The following is a 13,034-nucleotide window of genomic DNA, read 5'->3' on the forward strand; positions in this document are numbered from 1 at the left end:
ATGTAAATTTCCTCCCCTGCTGGAAAAAAAAAGAAACACACTAGAAGTCCTCATAGAATTTGTATTTATACTTTACTATAATGTAAACCTGTAATGGTCCCTGTGGGTGTCTACTGGTAATTTGTTACCTTCTATTGCATGTCTAGTAGATACCACTGGGGACCAATAACGGTAATGGGTTTAATGGTTAGCTGATGGTTTGAAATTTGTGGTGGAAATCATTACAGTTGCTGTGATTGTTTTTATTGGGGGCTTTTTTCTAGCAGGGTGGTTGGTTGGTATACATTTCTAGTCTTATGACATCCTTGTCAGCACTTTTAAAGGTTGTATGCTTGAATTGTAAGCTTTGGATTAAAATAATAATAATAATAATAATAATAATAATAATAATAATAATAATAATAATAAACGTCCATCCATCCATCCATCTTCTACCGCTTACTCCTTTTCAGGGTCACGGGGAACGTGGAGCCTATCCCAGGGAGCATCTCGAACAGCTCGATGAGGTGTGTTTCGTGTTTACACCACTAGAGGTCAATATGAACACCAATACAAACAAGACCCTTCGGAAACGATTACATGCAGGTTCCTGTTTAATGAACTATCAGAAACACAGATTTACTGAGCACACTGAAAATCACGATGCACCGGTAAGTTCAATATTTTGCATATTTAAATTCTGTCCAGGCTGTTTGAAATAGCGTGTGTGGCTGATGGAGAAAAACGGATTATTCAGGCGATATCCGCCGCTACCTAGATGGCTTGTTTGTTTATTATGCAGTTGGTTAGCTAGCGGCTAATGTGAGCTAAGTTAGAGACAGCTGAGTTAAATAGGACTGTCCTTGTCCTCGCTACAGGCGGGGTGCCAATATTTTTCACAGCGCCTTGATTGTTACTGAATTGACCAACAAGAACAACAAAAAGAGACATTGGCTGTATATTTTTACTTTCTGCACAGTCTTAGACTCTTACTATTTTGCCAGCCTTTTACGAAGTGATTAATTTGTGTTCATTTCCCACCAACGCTATATTTCTTCAGCACGAATGAAAGTAACTGCCTGTGTTTATTTGCTAATTAATACCTTTTACTTGAACTAATTCACCTGTTGATTTTGTATTACTTAGTTGCCACAGTAATTCACTGGTTTTAATTTCAGTTGAGTTGAATTGAGTTGAGTTGAGCTGTGTTTTTGTTTTTGTTTTCAGGAATGGTTCCAGAGGCGGACTGCACTGAAAACTAAAGTGATGTCTCTGAGTTCACTCCTGTGGATGAGGTCGGTTTACTTCAGGAAAAGCAGAAACTTTGCAGTTTCAATGCTTCATACACTGCAAAAAATGGCATGTTAGCAAGTGAAAACATCTTAAATATAGTCAAGTTTATCTAGTATTTCTTATTGTAAGATTAGAGTAAAGCAAATATAAGATTATTAAACCTATTCAAAGCCATTTGTACTAAACTTTGGTTTATTGAAGTCTTATTATAGGAAATGCTAGATAAATGTGACGATATTTAAGGTATTTGAAATTTAAGGTAATTGAATGGTTTGAAATGTTCTACAAATATATTTGGGTTATCATGATATTCTGGGATTGAAAACACACAACCTGTTGGTGAAAAAGTAGCTATAGGAAATCTTTGTTCACAAGTCTCCTTGCACATCCTTGTGTGAATCTATAACCAAATCAACAAAAGGAAACAAAAATATCCCCCAGTGTTTTTTTCTTTCTGAACACTTCGGTTAAGTATTGTTGCCAGAGGCATCTGTAGTAATGGTGTATGGCAGTGGTTTTCAAAGTGCGGGCCGCCTAGGGGCGCCTCAACAATTTGGTGTGAAAAATAAATAAATCCATGATTTTCTCTTTCTCACTCTGACAACCCCCAACACACACACACACACACACACACACACACACACAATATCAATTCCTAATCTAATGTTATGTAAAGATGCAAGATGTAATTAATAAAAATCAACAAAAAAAAAGTGAGTGGGGGGATATATTCAGAAGTCTGTATTTTTAATGTGTTTTTTAAAGACATATTGCAATAGGGGGGCCTCAGTCAAATGTTAATGCCATTTGGGGGGCCTTGCCCTGGAAAAGTTTGGGGACCACTGGTGTATGGAGTCATGAGGGATAAACGTTGTCTGTGTATGTAGGCCTGTGCTAGGGACATGATAACTTGCCTAAAAACCCGGGAACGTCACGTCTCTGACACGGCCTTTTAAATGTGCATTTTATTTTATGATTTTATTTTAAGACTGATTTACTGCTAATAAATGATGTCAGCTACTTTGTCAACCTCTTTAACTCACTCAGGCTCAGCAGCAGATGCAGCACAAATCATATACTTCAAATAAGAACTCTTTCGGGAGCCGATACTGTTAATGCACTCCGGCCTTTTTACTTTGCGGTCCACCCTGACTTCTTTGGCCAGCATCCAAGAGAGAGGGTAAGAAATGATGTCCTGATGGTCCTTTTTGGCAGAGCTTCGGTGTCTGTGTTGGATGTAAAATTCTGTCCTCAAGTCCTGTTTTTGTGCTCTGGTTTGCAGGAAGTGAATGAAAACTCTCTCAAAAGATTAAATGGCTATTTAGAGAGTCTTCAAAAGCCAGGCTTTAGGTCTGTCAAGCCTACAAAACTCACATTTTATCTCAGGGAAGTAAGGGGGGAAACGGAGAGCAACAATGACGTGCTGTGTTCTGGTAAGTCGGTACTCTCCTTAATCAATATGTCTCATTAGCATAGAACTGAGCTTTGAATAATAGCCAGAGTTAACTCTGCCTTCCACCAGACTACGAGGTAAATCACAGTGCAGTTACTAATCTGAATCAAGAGCTATCTGTACCATCGGCTCTGTTTTCCATTATAACTGGCTAGCGACCCAAACAGAGCCAAGTGCACAATTTCTTTAATCTTAGAGAATTAAGTGCAAATTGTGACAAACAATATAGACAATAATCATAGTCACTTTTTTTCTATGTTGTAACATGTGTTATAACATCTGCAGTGAATTGGAAGTCATTCATGGGCAGTGGTGGTTCAGTGGTTAAAGGCTCTGGGTTACTGATCAGGAGTTCAAGTCCCAGCACTGCCAAGCTACCACTGTTGGTCCCTTGGGCAAGGCCCTTAACCCTCAATTGCTCAGTTGTATAAATGAGATGAATGTAAGTCGTTCTGGATAAGGCCATCTGCCAAATGCCGTAAATCTTGCTTGTGCCTAAGGGATTTTTTATGTGGATCATGGGCAGCACTCAAGCTAAATATCAGTGAGGAAAGTGGGTAAAAATAATAATAATCTGAAACATTAAATTGTATGATCAAATTTTGATATTGCCCTTTAAGATTGACGAAGGACAGTTGAGAAAAGAAAATTGGTTTGGCAGAGAGTCAGTAAATTACTACTGGAGATTGATGTGCCAATCTAGACAGAGACATTGCATTTGACCAATCAACTATTTCTAGCTCCTGGCTCATCACACATGTACGTGGGTAAGATGGCTAACTAAATTTAGGGTGTGATTATATTGTTCCCACTATTTGGTGGAAAAGCATTCTATGTTTAAGTGTCACTAAAAGTTACATTGTGTTTTCATGTCTCCTCCTAAACAATGGGAGGAGGTTTGAACAACTGAACTGTCATTACTGTCTGCCCACCATCACATGAATTTAGAAAAGGGTTAGAATTAGGCTTTAGCACGTTTTCCACGTAAGCTACCAGGGCTGATATAATTTGAGCCAGAAAATGCTCATACAACAAGGTGCACAAATGATATAAAGTGATATTTCTATACACAAGGGTCATGATGCAATCTCCTGCTTACAACTGGCCTTTTATGTCACATTGATTAAAAGTTTTGTCCGTTCAGGAGTTTGCTCACTGCTTAATATTGTGAAGAGTTTAGCAGACAGTTAAGACAAGGTACATGTGGCCTTCTTCCTTGCCCCGTTGTACAGTCTTTTGTCTTCCTACGTTTCCCAGGTTTCCGTTTGGTGACTTTCACCCTGCAGGCTAAGGATGTCCTGTGTGCAGTGGTGGATGTTTTGAAGTCCTGTAGCTTGTCAGTGGAACACATGCAGGGACTTCTCACAGCCAGAGCCCAAAGCCAAAACTCAGCACAACAAGGTGGAACTCCTTTCTATCGCCCGATTAAATGGGACAAGACATACTACGCATTCACAGGTTTCAGAGACCCGGAGGAAGAGCTGGAACAGGCAAAGAAAGTGGAAACCACACTCAGGTTAACTTAAATCTGCATAAACAAACCAGTGTATAGTCTTTATAAAGTCTGATCTTTAGTGCATTCCACAACACATGGAATGTGCTCTAAAGGTTTAACTGGAAATATAGGGCATTAGAAATATGTCAGACTAGAACATGCCTCATGGTTATCTATAACGGTGCTGCTCTAGAGTAGTCCTGTATCTGATTTTGTTTTTAGAACATGTACCTGCACTTATCCAATGTTTTAAGTTATAGTATTTAGAGTACAGAATGTGCTTACCCTCAAGCTGAGCTGTTGTCATGCCTGTTTGTGTCACACAGACCTTAAGTCCTTAGGTTAAATCTAGAGATGCACCCATGCTAAATTTCTCAGCCGATACCGATAACTGATTATTCCGAGTGATATCGGCTGATACCAACAGTTCTGACTTTTATGCCTTCTTTTAAATTACTAATAATTAATCTCACAATTCTGGTGGTGATTGACTCAACGCCGAAACTTCTGCTTCATAAAATTTACTTCCGGTGTAAAATTTTAGCAGTGCAGAGATTAGACATTACAAACTGCCGTTTTGTCGTCACTCCACAGGAGACATTTTCTTTACAAACGGCACGAAATCCATGTGTTTTCCTGCACTCTTTTGATTCACAGGGTATAATCAGCCCTGATTATCAGATGTTTTTAAACTATCGGCCAATGGCTCATAGTGTGAAAATTAGCCTTTATTGGCAGATACAGATTATCAACCTTCGTTGCACCTCTATTTAAAATCTAAGCTGGAATACCAGTTCTCAAGCAGTGTTGTAGGATTTTGTTCCATTAGGCTTTCATATTCATGTTATGTAGGAATAGAAAAGTTTATTTATTATTGTAACTATTACAGTGCCTTGAGCATTTCTGAATTGGTTAATTTTGAGTTCAAGTAGTTCTGAATTGCAAACTGATTATTTAGCACATGGTTGAACATCTATCATGTTTTTGCAGTCTGTGGCTGAGGAACAATGAACCAGAGGCCACGAAGAAGCAGAAAGCCAGCATTCCACGACGAGCTGAGCTGAACAGACTAAAGAGAGAGCTCATTGAGAAACTGGGCCTGCTTGATATCAGGTCAGCTTTAATGTACATTCATGCAAAGCCGTTTCAGTACTTCAGAACAAAAAAAGCTATATCATGGACAAAGGCATTGACTGAGCCCACGTCAGCATTCCTACACTATATTACAGAAAGCTTGTGGACCCCTGACACCCATATGTGCCCATTCCAAAATCATGGGCATTTACATGGAGTTGGTCCCACTCTTCTGGAAGGCCCAGAGAGCCCCAAGCCCCAAGAGCATTACTGAGGTAGGGCACTGAAGTCAAGTGAGAAGGCCTGACATGCAGTCCGGGTTTCAGTTCATCCCAAAGGTGTTCAGTAGGGTTAAGGTCAGGGCACAGGTCACTCGAGATCTTCCTCATCAGCCTTGGCAAACAATGTCTTTGTGCACTCTATGAACCGTGCTTTGTGCACAGGGAAATTGTCATGATGGAACAGGTTTGTGGCTTTTAGTTCCAGTGAAGGGAAATTTATAAAGCTACAGCATACAAAGGCACTCTTTAAAATTTGTGCTAACATCTTTGTGGCAACCATTTGAGGAAGACCCACATATGGGTGTAATGGATAAGTGTCCACGTGCTTTTGGCCATATACACTGCTGTGAAAATGTATTTTCCCCCATGCTGATTTCTTCTGTTTTGGTGTATATCTCATACTAAATTGTTTCAGAAATTGAAACAAAATCAATCTGAGTAAACGCACAACTCCAGTTTTTAAACAATATTTTTATTGAAGCAAAAGGTTATCCAATAACAACTGGGCCTGTGTGAAAATGTATTTTTCCCCACAGTTACTAATTCCCCAAATCTATGAAACTGCATTCATAATGGGGTTCAGCTGGAGTAGACACAACCAGACCTGATTACTGCAAACCCTGTTCAGTCAAATCAACACTTAAATCTTTTTCAACAGCATGAAGCTGATTAAAAGGTCTTACACAGTAACACATTATGCTAAAATTGAAAGAAATTCCATGATGAGGAGGAAGGTGATTGAAATACATGACTCTGGGAAGGGTTACAAAGTTATTTCAAAGACTCTAGGACTAAGTTGAAACTCGAGCACAATTGGATTATGCAGCAAGACAATGATCCAAAGCATAGGAGTAAGTCCTAGTCCTAGAAGTGAGTGAAAGACTGCTCTCCAGTTATCAGAAGCGTTTGGTTGCAATTATTGCTTGAAGCTGCACAACCAGATTTGAAGTTTAAGGGTGCAATTACTTTTCCATATGAGTGATGGGTGTTTGATGATGATTTTTTTTTTTTGCTGCAATAAAATAAATAAATAAAAACTGTATTGTGTGTTTACTCCAGTTGCCTTTGTTTTATGTTGTATTTCCTTTAAAGATCTAAATCTGTTTAATATGAGACACAAAAACAGATGAAATCAGGAATCAGCAAATACTTTTTCACAGCATTGTGGTGTCTATAGTGAATCTACAGTATTTGAAAATACTTTTATGTTGCAAAGATGGCATATTTTCCTTCCTCCTGCAGGTGGCAGCGCAAATGGGGAGTTGCGCACAGATGCTGTCAGATGCAGAGTTTGAGCCGCCTCTCATCACAGAACCCAGAGGCCATGCATAATCTCAGGGGTACTGTATGCACAAAAGGCTTATATGTGACACATGGGTTATGTTTTCGTTGCGTGAACAGGCAACAGACAAGATGAGTCAGCGTGCCTGCATGGCCTCTTGTATTGACATTTTTTCACCACACAGGGCACACAGTAGTCTTTACTGACCAATCAGGAATGAATGTCTCAGGCCATGTGATGCTGGGAACAATGGATGTGCATCATCAGTGGACAAAGGTAATGTGCTAAAATCCTCTTCTAAATAGGCTAGAGTTTCTCTTTGTCCGTGTGTTCTGTAATCCATGTTGCTCGCTTGTGTGCAGCTCTTTGAGAGGTTGCCTAGTTACAGCCGTCTGTTGCAGCAGACAGAGTGGCTAAAGGATAGGATCAGTTTCCTGTTAGGAGGGATGCAGGTGATCCATATGGAGCGTGTGGGTCTGGCATTGCCTCTGGAAGACCATTATAGCACCCTGAACACCTTCCACAAAAGGCTGCTGCCTCACAGACTCGCCCTGCATCCTCGCAGCCTACAGGGACTCGCGATGACCCTAGAAAAGTAAGACGTCCTCTACTTATTCCTTTATTCACAGTATTGCACAGAGCACTTAACAAAACCAAAAAATTAAAGTCCACCTACAGCTCATACAGATCATCTACAGAAACACTGCTAAATGATTTTTCACTTCCTGTGTTGTTGAAATGTTGGAACACACAGTTTGTGTATTGTTGTAGAGAACCAAGAAGGCAGCCTTGGAGAGGCAGACGACCCTCCTAAAATATGTTGTAGTTTAACGTCAATGGGTAAAGTGAAAAAGAGGACTGAGCTAACCTGATCTAAAGCATGTACAACAGGGTTCACCAGTATAACATAAGTAAATCTGTAACTATTGTGTTTCATGCTCTTGAAACAGCTCTCTTCATCGTTTTCATTTGGTACTGTTTGAATTACCTTGAATCTAAAGTACCTGCTTGTGAAAGTCAAGTTCTGCTGTTAAAGTGGACCTAGAAAAGATCTAGTATCTCTACTGCATTAGAGCAGGGTTTCTCCGTTTTGTTCTGGGAGCAGCTGACATGCAAAGTTGAATTATTATTCTAGTGATATTTTGTTCTAAAACCACATCAGTCTTTGTAACTAAAGCTCCAGACCATTTTTTTTCTTTAAATAGTTAGCTCTTTGATCAGACCCATTCTTATAAAAGGTTGGCACTTTGCCAGCACGTCAGGAATCTGATGTTTGTGTCCTCATCAAGGAGTTGTGTTGGATGTGTTGGGAGCAGGGAAACCTGCACACTCTCCATCTTTTCTACTCCTCAGTGTGCTGCACTGATCATTGTACGCTGCATTTTATGTCCTCTTTAGTGACCGTTCTAGTCCTAGTCTCCATGAGATGGGCCACTTCATCGTCCCCACCATGTATGACCCTGTTTACCTACAGAACTTCCTTCAGAGCAATGCCCAGGAAGCCCACAGACGTCTACAGCACAAGTTGCAGTTAGTGCTTTTATTCTAACTTTTATTCCTGTTGTGTAATTTTTTTTTCTAGCAACATTAGGTGGAAATAATCATCATTGTAATAACTTCTTTGGAAATGCATCAATGAGAGTATTTTCCCCCACAGTAGAATCTTATTTTTCAAAAAGTCTCGATTCTAGGTTTTTTTGAAAGTCTACATAACCGAGAACAATAATGTGACAATTCTCGTTTCAGTACGCTCTCTGTCTGCCCTACAGATTACAGGTTGAGGAGGAGGATGTGGTGTCCATTTGTGTGCAGGGTCTGTCTCTGCAGAGTCTGTCCAAAGAGCCCAGTGTCTCCAGCAGTCAGATGATCCCGTGCTGCAGGCGTTTGATCGAGGAGAGGTCTCCTTATATGCAGGGCCTGCACCTCTGCGTCTCACACTTCTACTCTGTCATGCAGGACGGTGATCTGTGTATACCTTGGGATTGGAAGGGCTGATACACTCTCACAGGTGTTCAAATACAAGCTGTGTGTGTGTGTTGATGTAGGTGTGCAGGCTTGTTTATATGTAGTATGTTATTGAATGCACTTTGGTTTTATGATGCTAGCAGGTGGGTGGTCTGCTTGTAAATCCAGGAGAAAGGAACTTGTATTTGTGTACTCTAAATGTGAGCACTTGAGTAGTCTCGTTTCAGTTTGTTGCATTTGATGGCCATAAGTCAAAGGTTCAATAGGGTACTTTGTATGTCAGAGTGACAGTTTCAGCTGAAATGTAGAATCTGGAAGCAACCATGACAGACCATATTATAACATGATTACTGTGGCTGTCAGCCACATAATTCCTGCAATTAATGTCCATTACTGGACTAACTTTTTTAAAAGGTGTCTGAAACATTTAGTGTTAAGTGTCTTTGTGTTGAGTATTCCGATTAACTCTATATAAACTCAACAAGTGACTGCCAGAGAAGGTACTGAATAAGCTTTGCAGTATTAACAATCTACACTGCCTGAAAGAATTAGTCTGTGTAATACACCTGGTGTCCAGTAGATGGCGCGCCTCTACAGTGTTAAGGAACTCTACTGAACATGTGCTGAAAACATCCGTTCCACTACATTATCAATAATTTGTCCTCCTAACTCAGTCTTGCATTTCATGTAATATTTAAGATTTTAAATGGTTATTACTAGAGATGCACCGATTACTAAACTTCTCAGCCGATACAGATAAACGATTATTCAGAGTGATATCGGCCGATCACTGAGAGTTCTGCCTTTTATGCCTTCTTTTAAATTAATAATAATTCATTCCACAACGCTGAAAGAAATTCAAATAAAAACTTTATTCTCTCCATTTCAACAAGTTGTTTCCCAGTAACAGGTCGCATAAACAGAAAACACATTACTCTAACGTTAACACATGAACTAAATTCTGAAGATTAAAGTAAGATTTCTTAATTTATTGAATGTTATTAATTCATATTAACATTGACTGAATTCTAAAAAAAACCTCCTGTTAGGCTTCACATTCACTCACCACAAACAAAAGCATTTCAACTTCTTCACTGAACATCAAACTGGGAATATATAGGCCTAATATAAACTTTTTTTTGATGTACTGGCCCTTTAATTCAGCGCAAGTAACGCGGGGAAAAAACTTTGACTCTATGCCGAAACTCCCGCTTCACTGCTGCAGCGTCTGGTGTAAAATTTTAGCAGTGTAGAGCTTACAAACTGCAGTTTTGTTGTCATTCCACACAAGAGACATCTTTACACACAGCATGAAATTGATGTTTTCCCACCCTCTTTTGATTGACAGGATATAACGGCCCTGATCATCGGATGTTTTTAAGCTATCGGCCAATGGTCCATAGCGGGGGAAAAATAGCCTTTATCGGCCGATACCAATTATTGGCTGATACATCAGTGCATCGCTAGTTTTTACTGTGTTTAAGTATCTGACTACAATATTTAAACCTTTTTAAATGGTGTTTTTGAATTTCAAAAAACGGTTTCCTTGTCGAACCCTGCTCCTTAAAACTTTCATGCAATTCAAAAGCTGTCTTGCAGCATGGTTGTGATTTGGCACTTAGCTGTGAATCTTATAAACAGAATAGATTTCTTTCTGTAGGAGCACTTATGTGTATCTATTTTACTGTCTTCTAGTTAAATGTGCACATACACTATGTGGACACCTGACCTTCACAACCATATATGTAGGTCTTCCCTGAACTGTTGCCACAAAATTAGAAATACATAATTGTCTATATAATGCTTTTGCACTGTAGCCTTAAGATTTTTTTTCACTGGAACTAAATGGCCCAAACCCATTTCATCATGGCTATGCCCCTGTGAACAAAGCAAGGTTCATGGAGCGCATAAAGACATGGTTTGCTATGGTTGGAGTGGAAGAATTTGAGTGGCCTGCACAGAGCACTGACCTCAACCCCACTGAACACGTTTGGGATGAACTGGAACGTTGACTACACGCCAGGTTTCCTCACCTGACATCAGTGCCTGACCTCACTAATGTTCTTGGGGCTGAATGGGCAAATCAGTGGGATTTTCAAAAAGCACATACGAGTGTGATTGGTCAGGTTCTTTCACATACATACATACATACATACATACATACATACATATATATAAAAATATGTGTGTATATATATATATAATATATAAAATTAGTGTATGTATGTATACGTACACACACACATACGTTCAAAGTGCTGCTCTTTAGATGACTCTGCAAATATATTTATTTTGTTAATTCTGTATGCAGTTGATTCCATGATTTGGACTTTTGTTTTGTGGTTATGTTGTATATTTCGTTGCATTAAAATGTTGGATATCTGATGAGATAGATGCTTGTGTAAAGCAAATTTGTCATTTTTTTTTAAGTCTCTAAAAGAGCAGTTGAAATAAATAAAACTGATCTCTATTACTGCCTTATTTTTTTCTTTTTCCTTTTTTTTTAATTGTGTTACCACTGTATTATATTGTCCTTGAGAGAAACTGTTCAATTTAAAGTATGTTTATGGAAGTATAACTACATTTTGGAGAATGTAAAAACATGAGTTTATGTACTGTTAATAATAATTTTTTTAAAAATCTCAACATGTTAAACCTCTTTATTTTCTTTCCTGGTCTTGCAGGTAATTACGGGGTCAAAAAAAACCCCTCATGTTTCGTTTCAGTCTTAAAACCTTCTTGTGTTTTATTCGTTTCTAGAGTAATAGTAGATTGGTTTCGTTACTGCGGACCCCCTCAGACTTTAAGTGCATGCCTGTAGGCAGTGGTATTAAATTTAGAGTCTGGTTGGACTTTGTGACATTTAAATGACAGAAAGGGAAAATGTGAGTGATCAAATTGGAAGGAAGTGCATTTTGTTTTTATGCTGCCCTTCCCAAAGAAACACCTGAAGCACTTTTGAACAAAAGCTGCAGAGCTGGGCTGGTACTTCATCGCTGATTTTTCGCACTGATGAATACCGGATTAATTTTAAGATCATTTATTGTAGCCTTATTGTACAAACGCTGGTTCTTTCTGTCAGTTTGGGTCTTACATCTGTTCTTACTAATATACACCAGCCAATCAAGTAGCACATGCAACACAAGTACCACGAAATAATATTTTATATAAGGATGATTGGGTAATGAATCAATAGCATTAAATATCCTCGAGTTTACACTTAAAAGTACCACCCCTTTTCCTGAGATATCAACATGTAAATCCAGCTTTATCATGGGGAAATTTATCAAAGATTAAGCTTCTCTTTAGACTGAATGAGAAGAACTCCGTTCAAGTGATATTCCAGTAGCACTCTGCCTGTCCTGTTGTACTTGTTTTCAGTTCCTATTTATCTTCATGGACCTCGCTTTGTGCACAGAGGCATTGTCATTCTGAAACAGGATTGAACTGTATGCTTCCAACTTTGTGGCAACAGTTTGGGGAAGAAACACATATGGGCGTGATGGTCTGGTGGCCACAACCTTTTGGCCATACAGTGTAGCGTTTTTGCTTAAAACAGTATCTACATCGTCATCTGCTTGCCTTTATTAACCTGCCATTGCATAAAATATGGTTTGACTAGGTGAGATGATTTAAGCTGAAATCTGAGAAGAAGAATATGGTCCCCCAGTCTTTGTCTGGATAAGCATATGTGATATATGAACTCCCAGCCTAACTCTAAAAATCCTCTAGCTTTTTTCAAAGACTCACATTCAATATTGACAGATTTTAACCACCAGATTCTCACTATTTCTCACGAATTTGGCATCTTCTCCATAACACTCTACATAAGCAAATCCACAAGCAAAGAATGGACTTACTTTCAGTCTTTTGTATTAGTGCTTGAAGACTGACCATAAATTCAGTAAACTGTACTCTAAAAAACACTGGGTTAAATACAACCCAAATCGGGTTATTTTTAGTCCAACAGTTATAGGACAGAACACATTTTGGTCTAAACTAACCCATCTAGTGGGGTTGTTCATTTCAACCCAGCAAATGGGTTAGTTTTCAATCCAAAGGATAGTTTAATTTTTACAAAAATGCTGGATTCATGTTATTTTATAAATGGGTTAATATTTTCAGGGTTATTTTTACCCTTTGAAAATGTAAAATGTACCACATTATAAACAAATATGTCAGCATGGTATCTCCTTTATTTATACACAAGAA

The 13,034-nt window shown here is 38.8% G+C and overlaps 1 protein-coding gene across 2 annotated transcripts; it reads left to right on the forward strand.

Moving 5' to 3' along the window:
- Positions 1-547: 547 nt before the first annotated feature.
- On the forward strand, positions 548-11,452 carry tcaim (T cell activation inhibitor, mitochondrial). 2 transcript variants are annotated; one of them, XM_017478108.3, is made up of 11 exons: positions 548-650; positions 1,207-1,274; positions 2,320-2,452; positions 2,555-2,705; positions 3,983-4,241; positions 5,211-5,333; positions 6,818-6,915; positions 7,042-7,133; positions 7,220-7,452; positions 8,256-8,387; positions 8,627-11,452. In XM_017478108.3, the coding sequence occupies exons 1-11, from the start codon at positions 597-599 to the stop codon at positions 8,850-8,852; spliced, it is 1,569 nt and encodes a 522-aa protein (XP_017333597.2). In that variant the 5' UTR covers positions 548-596; the 3' UTR covers positions 8,853-11,452. The 2 variants fall into 2 exon arrangements, with proteins under 2 accessions (XP_017333597.2, XP_017333606.1); XM_017478117.3 differs by lacking the exon at positions 548-650 and adding an exon at positions 767-1,050.
- Positions 11,453-13,034: the final 1,582 nt, after the last annotated feature.

Source organism: Ictalurus punctatus, chromosome 1, assembly GCF_001660625.3.
Source record: "Ictalurus punctatus breed USDA103 chromosome 1, Coco_2.0, whole genome shotgun sequence".
Classification (NCBI taxonomy): Eukaryota; Metazoa; Chordata; class Actinopteri; order Siluriformes; family Ictaluridae; genus Ictalurus; species Ictalurus punctatus.